At 39.1% G+C, this 25,290-nt stretch overlaps 1 protein-coding gene across 1 annotated transcript in view; it reads left to right on the forward strand.

Moving 5' to 3' along the window:
* Window positions 1–2,551: 2,551 nt before the first annotated feature.
* RHBDD2 (rhomboid domain containing 2) overlaps window positions 2,552–25,290 on the forward strand; it is a 131,295-nt gene continuing 108,556 nt past the window's right edge. Inside the window, exon 1 of the mRNA XM_044053781.1 lies at window positions 2,552–2,841. Within this exon, the coding sequence (XP_043909716.1) occupies window positions 2,673–2,841 (169 nt within the window). The 5' untranslated portion in view covers window positions 2,552–2,672. The remainder of the gene's footprint in view (window positions 2,842–25,290) is intronic.

Here is a 25,290-nt window from a genome sequence, read left to right on the forward strand (position 1 = left end):
AAGAAAAGAACAGCACCTACTTACAATCCCCATTACTATAGCATGGAAAGGAAACCATACACTACAAAAATAGTACTATTAAGAAAAATGTTTTCTTAACTTACAATTAATTTTCTCCCATTTCTTCCCTTCCCCAAAGCATTTTTCCGAACATTAATGACATGAAGTAGGGCATATACATTAGACTCCCCCACAAGCCCAACAAATTCTGAAATGATCCAATATTTCCAGATTTTCATGTTCTATCATATTTCACAAGTATAATTATTGCATTGTAATCCCAAATTAAGTTACTGGTTTTGTTACTGTTCATCTCCATCTCCCAAGTCCTGTCTCTGCTTAATTTCCAATGTACTCTCAATTCTTCTAGTCAACTATGTTGGTCCCTTCCTTCTCTCCATTTTCCACTGAAACAGTGGAAAAGTTTTCACATGTACAGTCTCTTTGTGGTCTTTATTACCAGAAGAACAAGAAGCAGAATATCCTTCTCTTTCTCAGCTCACTTTTTGTTTGACGAACTTTTGTATTTTCTCCATGGCATGTACTTCATCAAAAACTGATTTTGTCCCTCCAGGGAAGAATACATTGAAGACAGCTGGGTAAAGCAGTTTGAATCTCATACTTGTGGCTCGACATTCCCTGAATAGTCGAATGAATTTACTCCTCTTCTCCCTGGTGTACAATGAGTAATCATTCTCCACAAACACTATTGTCACCCACTTTTAGTATTTTGTCCTTCTGCCACAGTTTTGCCAGAATCAACTCCTTCTGCTAGTAGGATTGCATTTTTACTATTAAAGGTCTGGGTTGCTTTCTCATAGCCAGGTTTGGAGTATACACATGATGTGCCCTTTCAATTAACAACTCCTGCTGTGGAATACCAGACCAGTTGCTTATTTGTGCTTTCATAAAATTAATGCCGTCTGTTCCTTCCAACTTCTCTGGTATAGCTGAAAATCTCAAGTTTTCACTTTGTGCTTTGTCCTCTAATTCTGTCATTTTTTGAAACATCTCTTCCTGAGCAGTCTCATATTCAGACAGCTTTTTCTTAATTTCAATTTCTGATTTTTGCAGCTTTATTACCTCAACTGAATATCTGTTTAAAGCTTCTTCCATTTTTTCCAACCTTTTGTGGTTTGTGTTGATATACCCCATCAGTGTTCCTTTTATTGTAACCAGGTCTGTCTGTAGCTGTCTTATATCTACCTGTAGGTTACTGGATGATATGTCTGGAGGTTGCGTTGCCTTTTGCTGAACAGTCGCAGAACTTTCCCTAGCCAGAGTTTCTTCCTCACTTTTGTAGCTGATTTTTTCCATGTGCTCTGTATTTATTTTTTTCCCTGGCATCTGAAATTTACCCATATACACAAAAGTTTCCTGGCCTTATCTGTGGAGTTTCTGTTTTCACAGTGAGAGAGCTAGAGTCAAGTAATTACTCAGTGTGTAGCCATTTTGGAAGTCATATTCTTCAAATTATTTTTTAAATTCTCTCTTAGTATCTGTAGTTACAAATTGTCAGTGATGTACAACTTTAGCCTTTCCCCTTGTCCAGAATTCTTGAGCAAAGAATTTGAGAAGCATGAATAAGATTAAGAGCAGGGAGCTCTCAACCTTTTGATTCTAGAATCAGAGACAAAAAGTAACAAATTACCCAAATTAGAGGCACTTTTTAAAAATATTAGTACTATTAAACGGATAAGATAAAGTGATATCAATTAACATGAATTCTCTTGAAGAAAATGAAGTATACAAATTTAAAGATTGTTAAGTATAATCCATTACTTTTTCTTCCAAATCTGCCATTTTTTGGAGAGACAAAGCAAAATTTTGAACCCAAATTCGGGGTACAGGTGAGGAATACACGTAGAACTGTGAATTTTGCCATCAAATTTAGCCCAATTTAAGGCTACGTAAACTATTATATAACTAGACTACAGTCGTACAAAGATTCTTTACCACTACTCCATGGGTTATATACCTCTCAACTGTCCTGATTTTCGTCTCATATTTTTGGTCTGTTCCTCATAAAATTGTGGTTTTCTGGGAAATCACTGGTATGAGCGGAGGCCTGAAGTCACTAAATAATGGCATAAATGTGAGTTTCAGACTTCAAATCTTTCTGAAAATGTATATTAAAGCAAACCCAATTACTCTAGCAAGTTTTAAGAGCAATATTTAAAATAAGTCCCTATTTTGGGGGCCTTTGCAATCTTCTTTTTCTTTCAGCTTTTCCCGGTTAGGGGTGGCCACAGCGGATCACCTGTCCGCTCATGATTGGCAGTGGAGTTTCACAGTGTCGAGTTGGCAGCCCGGCGCCCAACCTTCCACAGAAGGCACACACACTCACGCCAAAAAAATTAAAATCAGAAGCGCTCCTTCTTCTGACTAAAACGTGATTTTTTACGGGTTATGTGTCTGTTCTTCATTGAAAGAGTGAGCACTGTTATCACGCCCACGTTTCACTGCTAACACAGAAGTGGTAAGCAATTTGTCATACTTCCCTCAAATAGAACAGCTGCCGAATCCAGTGCCGCTCCACATTCACGTGGTCCCCGCAAGAGTCCGGAAGTTGCAGTTGTTGCCAATGCGCACTTACACAGGGCATTAGCTAAGTGGTTCCTTCTTGAATCTAGTAGTTAAAGCAATATACCAAGAAACAGAATTTTAGGGTTATGACTTTTTTGAAGCGCTGTGGACAGTGGCTGCCAGAGGTGCAGGTCACAACCTGTACTGCACTGACCGTGTTGATAGGAGTAGTGCTGTCGCTTTTAGGACAAAGTCAGTTATTGGAACGGACGCATTTCTCTTTGGACCCAGTGGCGGTCCTGTTTAGTGGAGAAGGTAGGGATCTTAAAATGAAAAAAACATATATATTACTACTATCACTAAAATTTGTGATGGATAAGACTCATCAGACCAGTTTGCATGTAAATACGGAATATTTCGAAGGTTGTTTAATTCAGAACTGTCCAGCTTCACTTTAAGCATGTTACTAGAGATCTGTTTAGTAGTTTTCAACGAGATTAGATTTTTGTTCTTTTTTTTTGGAATGTAAATAACTGAAGAGGTAATACTCTGTCTTGCATTGACGGTCATTGTATTGAATTAATACATAATGTTTGTGATTTGTTTACTTGACAGAAACCATGCTTTAAATATTTAAAGGGAAATTAAAAGAGCAGTCGTTTCGATGACTCCTATTTGTATTGCTTAATACTATCTCTCATAACTCTCAAGTATACCTCATTACGAGGAACGTACCTCATTTGGGGTCTTAAAAAGTTCGTGTTCCTCGAAGTTCCTCAAAGTTCCAAATTGAAAGACTCTGTCACACATTCAGTGTTACGGTTTTTTTAAAGTGAAATCCATTGTAAATAGAAATGAATCATATTAATTCATTAAAAGATCTTCTTTATAAGTAAAACCAGCATAGTTTAACCATCCTTTGACCTTCCTAGTTGAAGTTGTTAGTAAGCCATTAGTATGTGTTCCACATTATGAGGTCTAGTGTTCCTCATTTTGGACATGGAAGGTTGAGAGCTATGCTTTCCCTTGAGTCATTGCTATGATAGTACCTCCCCCACTCACCTACATTGAAATGCTTTAGCAGTGTAGCTAAATCATTCAAGTGAAAGTCAAACTCTTCCCACCTATTAAGCCATTGCTTTTCCTTAATTTTTTTTGAATTTCTTTTATCTGGTTCCATTTCCAGTTTATCTTAGAAATAAATGTGCCTGTCTGTAATGTGTCATCCCTTTTCAGTCAGTTGCTGAGCATTTCTAGACTTTTCAGAAATCTGAAGTTGTGTGTTCCCATAGCAGACCTCTCCCTTACAGCACTTGACAGTTTTCAGTATGCAAACAACTTAATGTGTATTTTATAACTACTCAAGACGAGTAAGAAAACACAATTCAGTTAGACAGAGAGCTTTACATGTATTGTACATCCATTTTCAGCTTTATTTTACAACAGCACCCCACCAGATGCGCAGTAGCAAGGCTTGTCCAATACCCAGCACCAGGTGACATTTTCATAAATTGATGAATAAACCATGTGTTGTAAAACAAAGCCCACTTTTTTTTCTCTGCCCACTTTATTCAGTATCCGTTCCAAGGTTACAGAGAGCTGTGGCCATCTTTGGACCTAAGACTTAAATGGCCACTGTCCATCTGAATATTTTTAAGTAAAGTATAATGTTATTTGTGGCATTTAGTGCCCATTTTTAATTTCAATTTTGTGATGGAATTGTTGGTTTTCTGGCCCTGTACAATGGTGGGATGGCAAACGGGTAACTTGTTGGCTACACTTATGGGCATTGGGCACTATTCACCTTTGCAGTTGCCTAACCCAGGACTTACCTGAAGAAGATTTTAGTTCCATGAGTATACTTATTTCACTGTAGTGTATGTAGTAAGTACAGCCACTAATCAAGTATAGTGTCTGTTGTAAGTACAACTAGTTTCCACAAAATGTTTCTCTTACACTTTCAAAAATATATTTCTGATCTTTCTGCTTTGAGGAGGACTATCAACATGGAATAGTGTTTACAGGTGTTATAACTTTTGATTTATTTGAGTATTTAGTTTTCTGATATTTACCAGGCATATGGTCAAAATGAATGGCCTAGCCACTGAAACCACTGAAACCAAAACAACTTGCAAGTAAATCTAAACACATAGTAAAATAGTCCACTTATTAGCTGTGATTGAGAAAAGACATTACTTTTCCAGTTGTCAAGAGTAGATATTGATGCTTTGACATACAAGCAAGTTTGTTCCATAAGTAAAAGTATGTGTTGGGTTAAATGTTTGTACTGCCAGCAGGTCATATTTATGTGGCGATGAAGACTAAGATCCTGAGTGTGAATTTTCTTGGTACTATTAACTTTGTGGGGTAAAGTGAAATCATGTAGGGCATGGCCTTTCCTAGCATGGAAGGATAAACAGTGGCTACTGTACAGAAATCTTTATGAAACACAGTACAGGGGTGGGTTTAGCATAATAAAGTTTTCACCTCATAGGCACAAGGTACAAGGTTTGAGTCTGATCTTGAATTATTGACTAAGCTTAAAATTGCCCTTAAGGGCAGTTTGCTTAGTATTTGTCTATGAATCTATGAACCTAAGAGGGTTTTCAGTCTATCCAGTTAAAGGAGCTTAATCCTGTGGCTTAGTTAACAGTCTTTTGGGACCTTTTAAGTTGGATTAGGTGTTTGGAAAGGTACACTCCAAAGGGACCACTTTGTTCAATAATGAGACTGAGATCAAATTGACATGCCCATTCCTTCACTACAACCCCAAAATATCTGGATATACTATTAGATCAAACCCACAGAAGCAAAGACAGATCAAACTCTTACTCAGCTAAACGTTTAGTACAAAGTTTCAAAACTGTTGACCATAGACGTTAAAAAAATATGTTGCCATTAATGTACTGCTACCAAGGCTCGAATATGCACTCTCACTTATTGCATTATCGAATTAGACCATTTCTTACACCATCTACTAGAACAAGGATTGCTCACTCTCATCTTATTTCTACTCTTCTATATGCTGCGCCTATCTTCACTAACCTTAAAAAAACAGCCTTAACAAACTGGCAACCTGCTATAATAACATTGGCCGCTTTGCTACTGGTAACCCCTTTAAAACTCATCACTGTCTTAACTTAAAACTTCTAGGCTGGCCAGAGTTTCAGAACTATCTTTTAATCCATCAACTCTGTATTGCCCATAAAATACTATACCAACCTAATAATACCCCCATACTCTCACAACTCATAATCCCCTATAAAAATCTCAACTCTCTCCGCTCTTCCAGTAAACTTCTGACAAGTTCAATAAAATCAAATAATAATGCTGGTGACTCTCTGTTTACCAATGCTATAGGGACAAAATGGAATTTGTTACCCACTAGCATAACAAAGATAACTTCATTGCCTCTTTTCAAACAAAATATTAAACTGCATTTCCAAAATCACTGGCTTTGTTCCTGTAATAAACCTGATTAGCTTTTCACTACTACTACCTAAATAAAACCATCGCTCTTCTCCTTTTTACTCTTCATACTTTTTGTCTTTCTTTTCTCCTCCCATTACTTCTCTACCTGTTATCTGCATTACTTGCTCTTTTATTTTCTCCACTTTCTATTCCTATCTTTTTCCCATACTCTCTTTCACTTTATTCTCCATACCTTCACTCCTTTGTCTATTTTAATCCAATTAGTATTTTCAACCGGTTAATTGTGATTTCGACTGTATTGAGTGTTATATTAACTAACTCTTGTAGTAGTTTTTTTTTTTTACATTGAAGAGTTTACTAGCTTATTATTTTTTTTTTGCAAACTCTATTACTAACTCTAATATTTCATTATAATGATTATTATTATTACATTTTTGTATGATAGTTTTCTCTGTATGTATCTTACTCTGTGGAGCTTTTCTCCCCGGGCCTCTACTGAAAATGGAAATTTCTCCAGCTAGACTAGCCTGGTCAACAAATGTAAAATAAATAAATAAAATTAAACTCGCATAGCAATAGCAACCTTGTACAAACAGCAGACAAGAAAATTCTGAGGTTTATTTACTTGTTACATTACATCACTGCTTAACAATCTGCAATGCTAAGTTGCTGGCTGTCAGAAAATGCAGTTGTGCAAGCAAATTTACCACAACAGTAGATGTTTGAATGATCACTGTTACAATAGTCTTAGTTATATGGGTTATGGCATGTAAAGGATTTAACAGTCGTCCAGCTCTTAAAGCTTCAGGGTGCCTTTTGCATACCCAAACCATTAGTCAGCTCGAGTTGAGTTGACAGGTTTGGGTGACAAGCCATTCAGAGCCTTTATTCCAAAAGAGAGAGGAAGACTGATCCCTGAAAGGATAAGGTTAGGAACAACATAAAATAAATATCCACACTTTTTTTTTTATGCCAGCAAGGGGGTTGGAGGGAAGAAGTGGCTACTGTAGCAGTGATCATTCGAACATCTACTGTTAAGTTAAGTTTACTTACACAACTGTACTATGTTCATCATGTTGATCACTGCTGCAGTAGCTTTAGCTATATGTGTAGATTACCATAGCTGAGCACTTTTGGGAGGTGGAAGGGGAAGAGCCCAGGAGCTCCTGGGGAATAGTCCTAGCAAAGCCTGGACTAAACCTAGAGAAGGAATCCAAGCTTGTAACATGTTAAAGTATGAATAGAGGACCAAGTTGCTGCTTCTGTAAAACTTCTAAAAATCCAACCTTTTGCAAAAAGCCATAGATGAAGCCAAGGCCCTGGTAGGGTGGTATTTGACTCTGTCTGGAAAAGGTTTGTTGTGGAGAAAATAACCAAAGATAATAGCCTGAGACCACCATTTGCAAACAGACTGATTTGACACTAATTGTCCCGTCTTACATTTTTAAGAAATGAACAACCGATCTGAACATCTGAAAGATTAAGTTCTTTCAAAGCACCTGAGTCATCTGTGGACATCAACGGTATGGAGTATCCTTTCTTCTTCATCTTTAGGTTCAGGAAATAAAATGGGTAGATGGTTAGTTTGGCATAAATTAAACTTTTATAGCACTTTTTAAGCATAAAAGAAAGATTATTTCTCAAAGAAACCCTGTCTGTGTGGAAAATGAGTTTGGGTTGACTCGAGATTGCAGCGATCAGAGCAGTCACTAAAACAGTTTTCCATGTTAAGAACATCAAAGTCATCCAGATTAGCTGGTTCAAATGGAATAAGTGTTAGCTTCTGTAACACAAAATTAAGATCCCAAGGAGGCGCTACTGGTTTTCTTGGAGGCATCTTGTGCAAAAATCCCTTTCAAAAACAATTTGACATGAGAATGCATTGAAAGAGGATGATTTATGGGCAGATGTGCAAAAATGGACGATAAATGAATCTTGGAGGAGTGAGAAAAGCCATACAATAGTAACTTACACAAGCATTGTAAAACCAGGGAAAGATTAGCCCTGAATGGGTGCTGGTTATGTTGTTGGTACCAATTAGAAAACCTTTTCCATTCGCTAATATAGGATTTTTTCATAGCAGGCCTTCTTGTCTCCATTAGTACCTTCTGCACATCCTCACTAAATTGGTGCCTAAAAAGATTTAAGACCCTATCATCCAGGTAGTCAGTTGAAGTTGGTTGGGGTCGGGGTGTATCAAATACCCCTGAATGTGTGTGAGTAGTTCCATTCTGTGAGGAAGCTTATGATTGCCCTAGGGTTACCACCTGTCCTATTTTGCGAGGGACAGTCCCTCTTTGGGCAGTTGTGCTATTCTTTTCAATTTTTTCGCAGGACACATGTCCTGACATTTTAGGACAAACTTATTTCCTAAGTTTTCTTTAATAGTTTAATAGAACAGTTGTTTTTTATCTGAAACACCTAAATGTTGTATGAAATAGTATAAGCAACTCAAATGCTACAAAAATAAGCTTCTGTTTTGGCAAAGAAGTGACATTCAGTCCTTTGTACTGATCGTGGGTATGTTTTATCCTGCAAAATCTTACATTTTTACAAAAAATGTCCCACTTTGGGCATTTGAAAAGGTGGCAGTCCTAAATTGCCCCTGTCCATTTTCAAAAGAAGAGAGAATCTCTGTTGCCTGGGCCAGAAGGGAGTCACCACTGAATCTTCAAAAGTACCCTGGATATCACTGGAAAGGGTGTAAAAGCATACAGTAACATTCCTGTCCAAGGGAAGGAAAAGACTCTATCTTTATGAAAAATTAGATATGGAGTTTTCACAGATAAGGCTTGAATTTTGGGAAGATGCCTGGCTGATGTAAGGGCCACCAAAAACAAAGTTTTCCAAGAAGGAAATTCAAGATCACAGTCATAATCAAGTTCAAAGGGTGGATTAACCAGGGCTTGCAGTTCCCGGGTTAGATCCCGTGGAGGACTAGGCTCTTTAAATGGAGGTCATAACAGGTGTGCCCCATAAACAGGTTTTGCAAAGCTTATGAGAAGTGAGTGAGGAACCATCAAATCCAATATGAAAATTAGACATTGCTGCCAACTGAACATTAATTGTTAAAGAACTAGCTCCTTGATTGTCAAGAAATCAAGAATATTATGAAGCGGTGCAGAAAAGGGTTAAGCATGATTTTGAAGTGCCCAGTTTACAAATCGTTTCCATTTACTAGAATAAAGTTTCCTTGTATATGGTTTGAGGGAAGATAAAATCTGGTAGATAGGAGATGAGCGCATAGGTTGTCTGGTTGTTACTGGAAATGGACAAAGCAAGCTGTCAGCTTGAGATTGGGGAGGTCTGGATGTATTATGGCTGTCAGGTGAGACAGCAGATCTGGACTGGGATCCAGAATCCAGGTTTGATGAATTAAATGAGGCCACAGGAAGGGGAACCAAATCTGCCAAGGCCAATAAGGTGCAATGAGGATGACTTTGCTCTTCAACCTGGCAGCTCTCTGTAAGAACTTTGGGATTTAAGGAATTGGGGGATAAGCATAAAGTAGACTGGGGAGGCAGTCGTGGAGAAGAGCATCCCTCTGTGACTCCTCCTGTGGGGGATTAGGGCAAAGAAGCTGCTGCACTTGTTCAGGGGGGGATGTGAAAAGATCACAACAAGGCTGGTCACATTGTTGGAAGATAAATTCTGCCATGTTGTTGAGGGACCAGTTGCGAGGTAGTAGGATGCATCTGTTCAGTTTCTCTGCTAACCCGTTGGACTTCCCTGGAATGTGCATTGCTATAAGAAAGCAGTTGAAAGAAATCACCCATTGCCAAACCCTGAGTGCTTCTCAGGGTGTAAGATCTGGTTATTCCTTGTTTGTTGATGTACCAAACAACTGACATGTCTGAATCAAAATCATTCTTGAAGGGGAGAGCTTTCTGAATGGCCTGCAACACTAGAAGCACTGCCGTCAATTCGAGAACATTGATGTGCAAAGCAGCCTCTTTGGGGGACAATGTGCCTTGGACTTTCTGTCCCAGGTAATGCCCCCCCCCCCCAAAATAACTGTGAAGCATCCTTGGTCACAATGGCCTTGGGCTGGGGGGGGGGATGAACAAACGGCCTTGTAGAACCTCTTCTGACTGAACCCACCACATTAGATCCCTCTTGCATAAGTCGGTGATTCATATCAGGGCAGGTAAAGGAAGATGAAGTATTGACCATTGGGAGGCCAGCATTCAGTGGAAACCCCTCATGTGAAATCTGGCTAAGGGTAGTAATGTTACTGCTGCTGCCAATGACGCCAAAGCCTCAAGGACCAAGCAAGCTGAGATTTTGGTACTACAAACTATCTTTTTCACTTGTGATCTTATTGTCTGAACTTTGGAGAGGGGAAGTGAGGCTACAGTTGATTTTGTTTCGAGCAGTACTCCTATGAACTCTAGACTTTGACTTGGTACTAGATGAGACTTTTTGTAGTTTATGGTTATTCCTAGTAGAGCATATGTCTGGATCAATTTTTCTCTTGCCAAAATGAGCTGATGCCTGGTCTGGGCAGAGGTGAGCCAATCATCTAAGTATGGAAACACCTGGAATCCCTGCAGTCTCTGTTGAGCTGCTACAACTTCCATGCATTTGGTAAACACCCTGGGGGCTGTGGTGAGAGTAAGGGGCAGCATAAATGTGATCTCGTAGTGACTGGCTCACAGCCAGAAGTGTAAAAATCTCCTGGATCATCTGTTCATATTTATATGACAGTACTCATTCTGAAGATCTATTGAGCACATCCAATTGTCCTTTTCCAAAAACGGAAGAATGGATTGAACCGTGACCATCCGGAGCATGGTCTTTTAAACGGATCTGTTTAAGATGCTGAAATCCAGAATTTTTCTCCAGTCCCCTTTTTTTCTTTGGCACTAAAAGAACCTTGAGTAAGTTCAGGATTCTAACTGGTCTGGGGGAGGGGAGCTTTTGGATTACTCTCTTTTTCTAGCAGTCTTTGAATTTAAATTGCTGCTTATTCCCTCTGATTGGGTGAAGCATTGGGGAATTTTCTTGAATTGGGAGGATAAAGGGAAAATGGTATTATATAGCCTCTGGAAATGATCCTCTGTACTCCAGTATCTGTTGTTTATTTCTAGCCAGGCTCTCTGGTGCAGGGACAAACGACCCCCAATCCCCTCCTGAAGGGACAGTCAGGCCTCCTTTCAAGAACACTGAAAAAGTTTACCAAAGAAAGATTCTCTAAAACCTTGGTTCTGTGGACCACCCCTTCCAAAAAGGGCAATGTCTACCGTTTGAGGTTCCCCCTCTACCTCTGGGGGAACCTCCTCCACGTGTGTCCTGGAAAGATCCTTGGGATTTTTTGAACCTCATTTTACTCCCACCTCAATGATTCCTTGAAAAGGATCTTTGAGGGTAGAAAAACATACGCCCATGACAGAAAGTCTTTCCATCCTTTCCACACCTGGAGAAAGTATCTTTGACCTTGGGGCCAAGAAGAGATGTGCCGTCAAAAGGAGCATTGACGAACGAAGACTTAAAGTGCTTTGGAAATTCACATAAGCACATCCAGCCATGTCTCCTAATGGCAATGCCTGAACCCACTGCTCTAGAGCTTCTTTGTTACATTAGTAATGAGCCTGATGGAGGAGTTGGATATTGATTTGTAGGGTAGCCAGCTGAGAGGTGACAGATGCTTTTACCTCTTCAGAAACAGATCCTGAGAGAGTATCTGATAGCTACTTAATCATCTCCCTCTGTAGTCTCATGAAATGTGCCAAATAGTTCAGAGACCTTAAGGCAAAGGTCACTGAAGCATAGACATCCTTCCCAAATCTGTCCGTTGCCTGAGACTCCTTGATTGGGGGGATGCATAGAGGAACTTTCTTCCACAAGTTCCTTCTTAGTAGCCACCACCACAACCATGGCATTAACAGGCACGACCATGGCATTAACAGGCAAACCTTTGGACCAAAACTGCTAATCCTGTGGAGTTGTCATGATTTTATTCGGCTTCCTGGGGATTGGCTCAGTGGTGTCTGGATCCTGCCATGCCTGTCGCGAGATGAAGTTAATGAGCTCACCAGTGGGTGGAGTCACCCAGGAGGTAGATGGGCCAGCACAGAATGCCTCCAGATTCCTCCAAAGGCTTGATGATCTTCCAGCCACTTCTTCTTTTAGGATCTCTAGGATGTCTTCAAATGAGACATCATCAGGAGGTGACCATGGGTCCCTTTGCCCTCATCAGAATCTGCATCTTCCATGACAGATTCAGGGAAATCTAAATCCTTCCTCTTGCATGTTCTCTGTTTAGGGACCACCTCAGCGGGGTACTCTGGGGAGATGTCAGAAGAAATAGGGGTACTCTGATGGGAAGCCTGGGCTTTTGGTACTGGCTGTCACTATGGAGAGGATAGTTGAGACTCTGGAAGCAGACCTAATACAGATGAAGACAGAGGATCTGAGGGAGTGGGCGCCGTCTGAGTTAGGGGTGCAGTCAAGGCTGTCTCCATGACCGCAAAGGCAGACCGCCCCAGGGAGGGATAGAATCCCAGATCTGAGACGGCCAGTCTCTGAACCATGGACCGTCCCTGCCCCAAGGACAGTCTACCTGAGGCTGAAGTCAGAGCCAAACTGACCATTGCTGAGGCTCCGAGGTGTGGAGATTGGATCCGAAACCCTCTGAGTCGAGTGAAGTACCTCGGACCAGACAGGGTAGAATCGGCTCCAAGAGCTGTCTGGATCTGATTGAACCAAAGAGCAAGCCTTGGATCCTAGTAAAAAGGAATTCTCAGATCTGAAGCTGATGAGCCTGGATGATTCTGATCCAAGGGCTCCGAGACCTTGAAAGGAATCAGAGGAGGATCTGACAGTGGTGGAGTATTGCAAATATGGATCCCCTGACCCAAAGGGGTAGGAGCCAGAAGGATCCCTTACTGGCTCTGAGAGAATTTTTTTCACTAACTTCTTGACATTGTCTTCCGTAAGGCTTCTGGAAGAGTGAATGGGCATTCTTGAAGAAGATATTGGCCTCTCTAAGAAGGAGGGAGGAACTCTGAAGGGAATTGGGTCCACTGGGGGGGGGGGGGTGTTTTGGTCTCTGTAAAACTGCCACATCATCAGGCCTTTGTTTCAGATCCGGGGGGGGGGGGGTCAGATCTAAGGTGTGTTTTAATTTTTAAGCTTTTTTTTTTTTTTTTTTTTTTATAGATCTGAAGAGAGTCTGATCCACGGATTGTGTCTTTATATGTCTTGAATCTGAGGTTGAAGTCAGATCCATAGATTTTTGGCCTCCCTCTTCTTTCTGCGATCCAAGTGGACAGGTGGATCTGGAAAAGGTATTTTCAAGGACTTGTCCAAAGATTTAGAAGAAGCAGAGGAAGTGCTTGGAGAAGTGGCAGATATTTTCCTAGCTTTTATTTAGAAGCTCCATATAAAGCCTCACTAAAGGAGGATGAAAGTAAACCTTTCAATATCAGTTTGTTTTTTGGGTTCAGCCAGAGCCCTTGGGTTGAGCACATGACAGATTGAATAATTTTCTTGGAGATGAAGTGGTCCAAAACACTATACGCAAAGTGTATGAGCGTCAAAAAAGGGTATCCTCTAACCACACTTTCCACACTTTTTAAAGCCCTCTGGGCTTTTATCTTTTTTTTCACCTTAACAAGCAGCTCTAACTGCTACTAAAATAAATCACAGTAACGCAAAAAAAGAAAAAAAAAACTCTAAACTTTAAAGATTCTAACTAAATCAGAAATTTTTTTTTTTTAAGATGAAAGGGAAAGAGAAAAGGCTACCTACAAAGATAGTGAAGAACTATGATGAGCCAACAAGGGAAAGGTATAGAGAAAATACTAACTATAGTATTTTACAGAGTATGCTAATACAAGAAAGATAAATGGAGACAATAGAACAAGAAACACAACTGTAAACAGAAGAAAAAAACACACTTAACTGAATTCAAGCTCGAGAGACTAGCAACCACGTCTTTCACTGGAAGTGGCAAATGAGATCTGAGGTAATGGGGCTTGGTGCATTCTGGGTAAGGGAGAAGCTCGAGAGTTTTACGTTGTCACAAGCTTTTACAACAGCTGAGTTGGGCTGTCAGTTTAGGACAGAATGAAAACTGACAACATTAGATCTGGAGTTAGGTACTTTGTGAACACTTTTGGTACAGTGGAGAGTCCAAAGGGTAAGGCAGAGAACTGATAATGTAATCCAGACATACAAAACCTTAAGAAATGCCTGGAGTCTGGATGAATAGGGTTGATGATAAGCGTATCTTAAATCTGGTGTTACCAGGAAACTTAAGTGAGGAAGAAGAGGGAACAGATTGTAAAGTGACATCATTTTGAATTTGGAAACTTTGATAAGCAGGTTTAGGAAAGAAAGATCCAAAACTGGTCTCTAAGCATTTTCTTTCTTTGGCACTAAAGACTTCCGTAATTATAAACATTTCTCAACCTGGGAAGGAGGAACTGGCTATCTCACTCAGTGAGACATCAAGTGTCAAAGGACAGGGGGAAATAGAAGAGTCTGATCTTGTGGGTGAGAAATTGCTCCTGGAAGGGGGGGGGGGTTTCCTCCCACTGCCATTTGTAACCTTGATGAATGATGTTCAGAGCACATTTGACTAAAATCTATCTATTGCCAAAGAAGAAAGTGAATATTTGGACTTTCTGGAAGGTAAAAGGGACTGCCAGGGTGGGAGAGGGAACATGGCCCCCTAAATAGTCATTCTGACTTGTAGAACTCTAATTGGTTTGGGGTAGTTCCTGACTTTTTTTTGGAACTCTCCTGCTGTTTCTTTTTAAATGTTTTGTGAATCTGTTTGTTCTGGTTTTGCTGAAATTGGATGAAGAGTTAGATAATCCTTTAGAGCATTTGGAAAAGGAAGGCTGAAAAAATCTGAGTCATTGTATCAACCTACCCCTTTCATCACACTTTTTGATATCCTCTGCAGCACAGAGGCCAGACACTAAATTTCTATCCAAAGGTGAAATCAAAATCTAATTTTTCACATCATCTGGGAGGTTCTGAGAATGCAGACAAGCAGACTTCCTCAAAACAGTAAAACCAAAGAAAATCAGTGCTAAACGAGGGTCCAGAAATGCTTCAAGAATTAATTTATTAAAACAACCTGCAAAAATAAAATGAGCACTTTTGTCTCATACAAGAGACTTCATCATAATAAAATGATCCTAGCACAGAGCCATTAAATAGTGCATAAAAAGATTGTATTGGTGGTTGATTGATTGATTAATTTAATTAAGTAATAAGAACTGTAGTGTTCTTTAAAGGGCCAGACAACAAATACACAATAATTATCAGTGATACACGTAGTTCTTACCAAGCAAAAAAGCAGCACAAGAAAGTGCACCAAAACATTTGATTATTTAAAAATAATGGTGTAAAAAAATAAATAAATAAATATATATATATATATATATATATATATATATATATATATATATATATATAAATTTTATTTTATATGCTCGAAATCCTGAAATATCAAATTTCAGAATATCGAGCCCATAAAGTGGAAAACCTAAAACATCGAACACTCAGAAGCGGGAAATTCAGAATCTCGCATTTTGGTGGTGTTCATGGATTGGATTCAGGTAAGTGTTTTATGTTGTAAGGGTTTTGGGTGGGGGCTGTAGTGTGTGTTAGTGTGTTTTGTTACTGTGGTGTGTGTGTGTGTGAGGGAGATGTAGCGTGTGTGGTGGTGTTTCGAGTGTTTATGTATGTAGTGCAACATTGGAATTGGTGTATTTAAGTAGGGGGGGTGTTGGGGGCGCAGTGGGCTTGCCCCCCTGCTTATAGTTAGGATTGGGTTGTATGTTTGTGGGAAGAAGGTATGTTTATGTGTGTGTTGTATGTGTATTGTACAGAAGTCGCAATTTTGAATTTCGCACTTCTGAGTGTTCAGTGTTTTAGATTTTTCACTTTATGGGCTCGAGATTCTGAAATTCGATATTTCAGGATTTCGAGCATATAAAATGAATCCATATGTATGTGTATGTATGTATGTGTGTATATGTATGTATGTATGTGTGTGTATATATATATATATATATATATATATATATATATATATATATATATATATATATAGTGTATGTGTGTGTGTGTGTGTATATGTGTATATATATATATATATATATATATATATATATATATATATATATATATATATATACATATACATATATATACATATATATATATATATATATATATATATATATATATAAACAAATGTAACAAATGGTTTGTAAAAACTTGGGCTATAACGTATTAGCCTTCAGTGTTAAAACAGGAGTAATTGAAACCCTGTCATTCAGACCAGGGGGAAAGGTAGCCCCAAGTCTACGTTGCCAGTGCAGTTCACATACTTTAAGTAATTCTTCCATTCCCCCCAAGATCCAGTGTGATCTTTTCTAAAATCCCAAAGTGAAACATGCTGTAACTTTTACATTGGTTGGAATGTCTATACAGGGCGCTCTTCTCATTGTTGTTGGTGATATCATGTGTGTTCATAAATGCGTGTTCTGAAAGCTCTTTCAGTTTTACCAACACAGAATGACGGACATCCTGCGCACATTTCTAGGTGAGCTACCCTTTGAGTGGTACAGTTGCCATCATGAAAGGTGATCTGTCTTTTCATTACATTTTCTAGCGCCACAACTTGGTTCATAGTAATGTATGTGCACTGGTTGCACCATCTACATTTTAATCTCTTGACATTTGGGCAGTTTTTGAAATACTGGTTCAGACCTCATTACTGAATATAATTCAGGGTTGGTTTTAAAGATACACCAGTTTTTAAATCTCTTTGATTTCCTTTGAGAATTGATTGTGTTCAACTACTAATGCCCTTTCATATTTATGCTCGCCTCGTCTGGATGTGTTAGACCAGTACACAAAAGAGGTTTATACTTGTTACCCTATTCATTATATGCATCTGACAACAAACTGTCAAGAAGGTGTTTTGGATACTGCCTTGCTAAAAATATTTCCTTTAACTTGGTTAACTCATCCCACACATTCTCCTTATGTGATGTCATTTGAGCCACTTTGATGGCTTGTCCCTTAACTAGATTCTTTTCTGCCATATAGGGTAGCCACTTGTAAAATGTAAATAGGAATTACAAAAAGTTTGCTTTGTGTAATTATTTGATTTGAAACCTGTGTGTGTGAAATGAGCTTGTCAAAATAGTGTATTCTTTCTTTATTCCACACGTAACTGAATTGCAGAAAAATCAGTGGTGCTGTTCAGGTAGTCTATAAAGGCATGGATTTCCTGACCTTTGCCATTCCATAAGACAAGTATGTCATCCAAAAATCTTACATATAAATGCAGTTTCTTTTCAAAGTGGCTGTCAACTACAAACTGTTTTTCCCAACCCAAAAGCACCAAATTGGCAAAACCAGGAACACATGATGCTCCCATAGCCACACCTCTTATTTGCTGAAAAAATTCTCCTTCAATGTAAATGTAATTGTATTCTATAAAATTAAGGGCATAGGTTCCAAAACAAGGTTATCATTGGAAAGGTCAGACCAGTGTGGCAAACTATAATGGAGATATTCTAAACCCTCATTTTTGTGTATAACATTGGAAAGGTCTTTTACATCGATTAGTTAGAAAAATTAAATCTTTCGTTCCAAACATTGTTCTTCAAATGACCTAAGAGGTCCAAGAATCCTTTATTGAGGTGAGGTATGACCTCTTACACATGTTTAGTCCACCTGTCGGCAAACACGGCTAATGGGTAGGTCTTAGATCCAGTAGCAGGAACTGTTGGTCTAAATGGGGGTCAGAGTGAATCCTTGTGGATTTTCAGGATACCGAAAATAGTAGGTATTGTAGGATTACAGTTGGAGAGAAACCAGTACGTTTCCACATCACTACGTTGGTTTGATAAGTATTCCTCTAGGTATAAATTAATCCTGTGATATGCTGTTGTTATCTGGTTTCTGAAAACAGGGGTATAGGTATCCACATCATGTAGTAGTTCTAACATGATGTTGGAATAATCCTGTACATCAAGAATTACTGTTCTGCCTCCTTTGTCAAGCTGCATGAGGTGGGCAGATTTGTCTTTTCACAGTTGATCAAATAACAGTTTTTCTTCCTTGGAGAGGTTGTAAAATGTATGTTTTTTTAGCAAAAGTTTTATACATTTCCTCCATGCTGACCTTTCCAAAAACCTGTATGGTGGGGTTATGTGTGTGTGTGTGTGTGTGTGTGTGTGTGTGTGTGTGTGTGTGTGTGTGTGTGTGTGTGTGTGTGTGTGTGTGTGTGTGTGTGTGTGTGGGGTTGAAATTACTTTTGATTTTTAATGGCTTTACCCCATGACTTAGATCCCCTAGTTTTCCCAGTGTTTCTGTCCTGAAAAAAACATTGAAATTAAGTTTTCTAGTAAATAGTTTAACCTCCATCAAGGAATCACCAATATTAACCTGTCTAGAAGGGACGAATTTGAAACCTTTGAAAAATAAAGAAAAATATTTCTTAGTGATCAATCTAGCAATGTAATTGTAGATATTGTACCCCTTAAAAGAATGTACTGACTGAACAGGGAAAATCTTCCCTCTCTTAGGACTAACCAAAAAAATAGGATAAAACCGTGATAAAGCTAAATCCACTGAAATGCAATAACAGTAGTCCAGTGTTTTCTTTTGTAGTTCAAGAGGACTTGAGAGTCCCTTACCCCCACACTACTGCAGAGGTTTTAAAACTGTCCCCGTACTAAGAGACCTTGCAGAATCAATTCCTCAGACTACAAAAGAAAACCACGAACAAAGGCCTGCAATTTAGTTACTTTTGTAGCTGTGGTTGGATAACATCTATGTATAGTGTAAAACAATGTCTGAGCCAAACATAAATGAGGGTGATTAAAGATGCAGTCCTTTTACAGAAGGTAAAGAAAATAACAGCGACCCTCCCAAATCCCATTGTATGTCAATGGCATGGGAATTCAAAGTTACTTCTTATGTCTGACATGAGTCATACAAAGTATTATCGGAAAGAGAAAGGCTTGAGGGAGTACAAGATCGCATTAATGCATCAAGCCCCATTGATAGCCATGTTGGTGAAAACAGGATAAAATTACAAATAAGGCACTTGGTGATTTTGAGGTGTTAAAATAGGTCAGGAAACTTTTCCTTTAATGAAGCTGGATAGTTCAGCTATTACTTTTCATTTTATATTTCTATGAACCTAGTGAATATGGATTCATGGAGAGCAGTCCTCTGCCACAGAAAACAAATATAAATTAAATTAAATAAAAATATACAGTTTGTATATGGACTTTGGCAGTTAGCAGAATTCATTCCCTGTAAATAAATGTATGTCAACTGTTGTGTAAAAGTAGTCAGTGAATTACTGTAGTTAATACCATTAAAATCCAGTTAGATATTTTTAACTCTATGAATGCTAAAACATAGTTTCTGAACTATGATGTCATTTATCTGAATTACCTTAATATACTTAACTTGTGTCTTTGCTTTTAATTGTAAGGTTTGCTACACTCCTGTTTACTTCTAGTTTTGTTGCATCAGCAGAAAAATACAAGAATACATTTTGGATAATCATGTTCCTTTTTCTGATTGTTGCCTCAGGGCATGGGTTATGGCTGAAAACAGTTTTAGAGCAGTTCTTTTACCCAGTTAAAGGAAAACTCTGCCTTAGAACTAAAAAAAAATAATTTGTTCACCCTATCTTTGTTTTCAGTGTTATTTTAACATCTCAAAATCACTCTGACTGCTTCTTATAGAATTTTAATACGTTTTCTGTAAAATGACTGTCAATGGAGCTTGACATATCAACGTGATCTTATGTTCCCATAATCCATTTCAGTCTGCTTTATATGAGTCATCCTTCCATTCCATTCACGTTTAATTGGATTAGTGTCAATCACTGTCATCCTATGTGCTATTTAAAAGGACTGCTTCTTTTATTTCTTGAATGGCCCTCATTTGTGTGTCTCAGAACCTGTTTTATAGTATACTAAGGAATTATACAGCTGCAACCAAAACAGTTGCTAAATTGCAGACCTTCGTTCAAAGTATCTTTTTGTAGTCAAAGATGATTGACAGTCCCCCTCTCTACACATACATACATAAACACACTTTGGTAAATGTGCTCATACTTTACAAGAATTACATGAAAAAAAAATTCTGACTTTTCTCTAAATGTCAGACATCTTTGATAATACATTCAAGTCATCTTAAAATGTAAAGTAGTGTAAACAACAGACATTTAAAGTTTAAAGCTTAGCATTTCAATACTGTGATGTTGCTTATGTAAATTTGACAACAGAGGTGACAACTGCTTTTGAACCATTGACTGATTTTAATTGCTGTGTTTTGCTCTGAAAGGCATGACTACATTGGAAGCAGCTGTGAGTCAGTGTAAGTTCTCTTCCTCTCGTTAATAAAGAGAATGGGGAAACAGTTTCACACCCCTCTGTCTTGTTTACAGCAGTCTGAAATCCTGACTACAAATTTCTCTGTCTGTGCTATGTCATGCAGATACATTCCTCTGCAACCTATGTAAGAAGTTAAGCTTAAAGAAAGTGGGTGGTCTTTCCCTTCCTTTGATACCAAAGTGAGGAAGTGCAAGCAGATTTCAGACCTACACTGTACTGGAATCATATTGTAGGGGGGAAAGCAACCTAAAAGTTGAGTTAAACTATAGGAGAAGCTAGAGTTTTCCTTTAACAAAGTTAAAGTAAATAAAGGATTACTAGAGAAGAATTACAACGTTTTAGCTCTGGAGGATATATACCCCTGGAAACTAACCAGGCAAGGTAGAGTGCTTTCCAAACTGTGGTTTAGTGGTCAAAGTAAAGCTTATTGATGAAGGCGTATAAATCTCTAATGGCCGTATTCGTTTTAAGTAAAATGTTATTTATACAGTATGGACAAGGATAATCTTGTTTTCCAAGTAAGTCTGCAGTCCATTTTTAGTACATCAGGCGTGTGTTTGCGCCAACCCTTGGATTATCCGAATCTGCAGAAGAGTTAATAGCAGTTCCCAGCTTGAAGTCCTCAGCAAACTTGGTTAACCAAAGGCCTTTGACATCTGTCTTCACATTGGAGAAATAGATGCTAAAGGTGAAAGGTCCCCCTACTGTGTCCTGTGGGGCCCTACTAGTGACGTTCTTTTTGTGGAAGTCTTCACCAACAGCCCCTGTAAATGTCCTTTAAGTATGTGAGTTAGCTATTCATTATGTGAAGTAGAGGTTAGTGCTTCGTCAGATAAGGTTGTTGGCAATGCCAACTTGTGAAATTTTCAAAGACCTTTGCCAGGTCCATAATAAGCAATGTAGATAGATTGACCCTTGTTCATGGCTTAAGTAACTCTTCCAAAGAAGTCCTCTAGGTTGAGAACCAAGTGTCTGACTTTTCACAAACGCTGATTGAATAAGGTTAAGTGAATGATGATCCCCTTTGTTGGTGAAGCATTCTGTAAATTTAGATGTGATACTGAGGCTCATGGGTCTGTAGTTCCAAGAGTCTGTAGTGAGCCAGCTTTCCGTAGGGGCACCACTTTGGCATTCCTCCAGTTAGCTGATATGTAACCATTGGAGGCTAAGGCGGAATAGCGTGCGACGGTGCTGAGCAAAGGGGACATCTAGGGATGTTGTCAGAGACTCTACAACTGATATTTTAAGTTTTTCATTATAAGGTTTTATTTTTTAATTTCCCCATTATACTTGTGATGGATAAGAACAGGAATGTTCATTCAGTTGTTCAGATATGAGTAGTATTTGGAGGCTTATGTAGCAGCATTGGTAATGGGGTTGACATTGTGTGGTAAACTTTTAAATGAAAAAAAGGTTCTCTCTGGAATAGTTCTGAATGTACTATAGCTGAGTGGAGCAGTGGTATTAATTCTAAGGAACAAGTTAACCTCATTGCAATTGGACTTAAGGAGGCAGTAACAGATGGAAGTGTGCTGGTGGGGGTATTATTTGTAAAGATGAGGTCAAGAACATTTGTACCTCTATTGGGGAGGAGGACATTTTTCCTAAGGTAACTGGCATTAACAGAGTTTATGAAGCACACTGCATATTTATTAATTGCATGGGTTTACCACTTAATAGCCACTAGTTGAGGTCACCTAAGAGTATCATATTAGTTTAATATGAATATTTTCTAACTGATTTAGGCATATTTCATAGTTGATAGAGGAACTTGATGTTCACCTACAATTAGCAATAAAATGTTAGCTGGCTTTGTTAAATGTGACCATGAACTTGAAGTTCTAGGGTACTGTTATGTGGAATCTGACATGAGAAGATGGGATCATGTATAAATACAGATATGCACCACAGCTTCCAGAGTGCCTAAACAAGTGATAGGCACTGAACCAATGTAAAGAGGGACTGCAGTTTAAACTTTCTGTAACTGCACAGATATGGGTGTGTTTAAGGGAGAAGAAGGCCTCAAGTGCAGACCTTTTTTGTTAAGACAAGTAGCATGAAGCAGTGCCACCTTAATGTAAGCTGGACTGTGCTTAAAAAAAAGTGCATTAGAGCACCAAATGACTTTGCTAACATCTGAAAGCCCCAAGGAGAGAGGTGTGTGGTATTTCTGGTGAAGCAGGTAGTTTTGTCAGTTATCGTTTAGCATGCTGACACATGCTGGCTGGCTATCTGATATTATTCCAGAAAGAATTACGTTATTAAACCTGATTGTCTTGTACTTTGGTAGTGACATTCTTCGTGATGGCAAGATACTGCTCAGGGCCAGCGTCTTTCTTGTGCTGGGCACGTGCATGGAGGGCTCAGTCACATCTCTCTGCATTTCCCTTAAAGTGTTTGAGTTAATTTACCCCTAAGTAAAAACAAAATTGTAGTCCTATTTTGGGGGGGTTCATAAGTTAGTATTAGGCTAGTTGCCCTTGTGGGTGAGAATCAAACCTTGTGTCTTTGAGTTAAACACCTTAACCATTTGCCAACCCCCAACCCAAGGTAGCTGGCTTGTAAGTAGAATTACAGAGTTGCCTGTTACATAAATATCCTGGTACCACAGAGTTAGCTGTCGCATTTTTCTCTTCCTCCTTGCAGCAGGCCATCAGCTAACCCCAGCTACTCTCCACTCCTCTTTTACTGGATCTTCTGGATCCTGCTTAGCCTCCCCTGGGCTCAATCTGACTCTAGTCTGAAGCCATTGAGAAACTAGAGATGCTACTTGGTGGGTGATGTGCCCTGGCTCATGCAGCATGAAGCTGGCCAGGTCAAGGTACTGCATATTACAGTAAGCATTAGACTGATATTGGCAACTCTTTCCCATCCTTCCCTTGTGCCCCCTCTAGCATGAGTAATGTTAATCAAACACAGATTGGGGCACAGTAAGGGCTTTATCCCGCTCTGCCATGGGGCCGCTCAACTGTCATCATTTTTTGTTCAGTTTGGTGAAAACTCTGTTCATGAGTATGGTGTAACAATAAATAAGACATTACTGTGTATGGCTGTAGACTCTGAAAGTGTTTAAAGCTGGATGCACACAAGCATGGTGACCTCTTCCGGTTGTTTAACATATAGAAGTTGCAATGTTGGAGGTATGTGCAGGTGGCCGAGGCTTATTAATCTGGTATCTAAGAAGTTTTGATATCTATTTCTGTGCCACCTCCATTATAAGCAAGTTCACTGTTGGGAAGCAATACGATGTTGGTGTTTATTTTAACAATGTATGCATGTAGTGAGAGCCTGGCATCCAGTTGTGTTAATATTTACTTCTTTTTACAAATGGCATCGGTGTTAAGTAAAGGTAAAGGATTGTCTGTAAACATGATGCAGTTCGTAAACAGCCTCAGAGTTCCAAGTGCTAGAAGGCTGATCACAGAAGGGGCTAGAGCAGATCGGTTCCTTGGTGAGAGTGAAGAGTGGCTGGACAAGTATTAATGTAGTCGAGGTGACAGGTGGAGTTTGAATAGATGGAGTGGATGGGAGTGCATGGTGGTGGACAGAAAAGCTGGGAAGCAAGAAGAGAAATAAGGGCAGAGGATAAAGCGTTGTAGCTAGAGTAAGCATCAGGAGTATTTCCACAGCAAAATGCTGTCAGGCTTTTATTCAGTATCTCAAGCTAACTTGGCAACTTTACAGTGAAAACTACACTGTATGCCACACACACTGATCATGACAACCTCTAGCAAATCTAGGCAGGAAGTTTTCAATACATCAGTCACAACCAACAATCTATTAAAAAAATAGCATAATTGTACTCCACTGTAGGAAATGTCAGCAGAGTAAAATTGGCACGTTTATAGCTGAGCACAGTGTTTAATTTGAAGGTTAACCTAGATGTGTAGTAGCAACTGTAACCAATAGAAATAGAACTGTTACATGGAACTTTCACAAGCAAGCATCATGAGCAATCATTGGCAGTACAGGAGTAGTAAAACAGTCTGAATTGTCAATCTAGCGCAATAGTGGGACAGCAGCAGTAACTGAACACTGCAATGAACCTGCACAAACAAGCAGTAGAATCAATCGCACGTTACACAACAGTCGTATAGCAGTACTGCAGGATATTGCAGTAGAACTGAAGTGCTGTAGTAGTATTTGAGAATGATACTTTATTCAGCTGAGCAAAATCAGTACGATAGCTTAGCATAAGCAGTATTGAACAAGGGAGAAATGACCATCTTAAGGATGAAAGACTTGAAAGGATCACAAGCCATGTAAAAGTGTTGTTGTCTTTCGGCTTTACTCGGTTTGGGGTCGCCACAGCAGAACTCCGGTCCGCTAATGATTGGCAGTAGATTTTCACGAACGCCGAGGTGCCATCTCGACGTTCAACCTTCAACGAAGGCATGCCCATGTAAAAGTGTAACAGGGAAAAAAAATGTTTAATGCATTGTGGCACCAGTTACAGTTAACAGAGGAGGATGCCACCCAACTGCAAAATTTACCTGACTCCAGAGATGGGTGTCTATATAACAACATCGAAGCTTTAGTTAATCGAATAACTAAAGCTCAAGCTTGTAATATCGATAGCTAAAATTGTTAAACGGCTGATTCAACCAAGGGAAATACTTCCCTTGGCCAAAAAAAAAAAAAAACGCTACATCCGAAATCAACTGGGGGCTGTGCCCCCCACCTAAATATACCAACTCTGAGATCGCTCCAAATTGGAGAAACGGGCATACTCCACAGAACGGCGAAGGGAAGTGTTTTCCTGGGTTAAATCGGCTGTTGGACATTTTACGGTTTCGATATTACAAGCTCGAGCTTTACTTATTCGATTAAGTAAAGCTTCAGTCTTGTAATATAGAACTGGGATGGATTGTAGCAGATGAAAATTGGTGGATATTTCATCTGCTTCAAGGATACCTGTTGTACTGTACTATGTGGAGCT

The sequence above is a fragment of the Protopterus annectens genome, chromosome 13.part0 (genome assembly GCF_019279795.1).
Source record: "Protopterus annectens isolate FY-2018-M chromosome 13.part0, PAN1.0, whole genome shotgun sequence".
In the NCBI taxonomy this organism is placed as follows: domain Eukaryota; kingdom Metazoa; phylum Chordata; order Ceratodontiformes; family Protopteridae; genus Protopterus; species Protopterus annectens.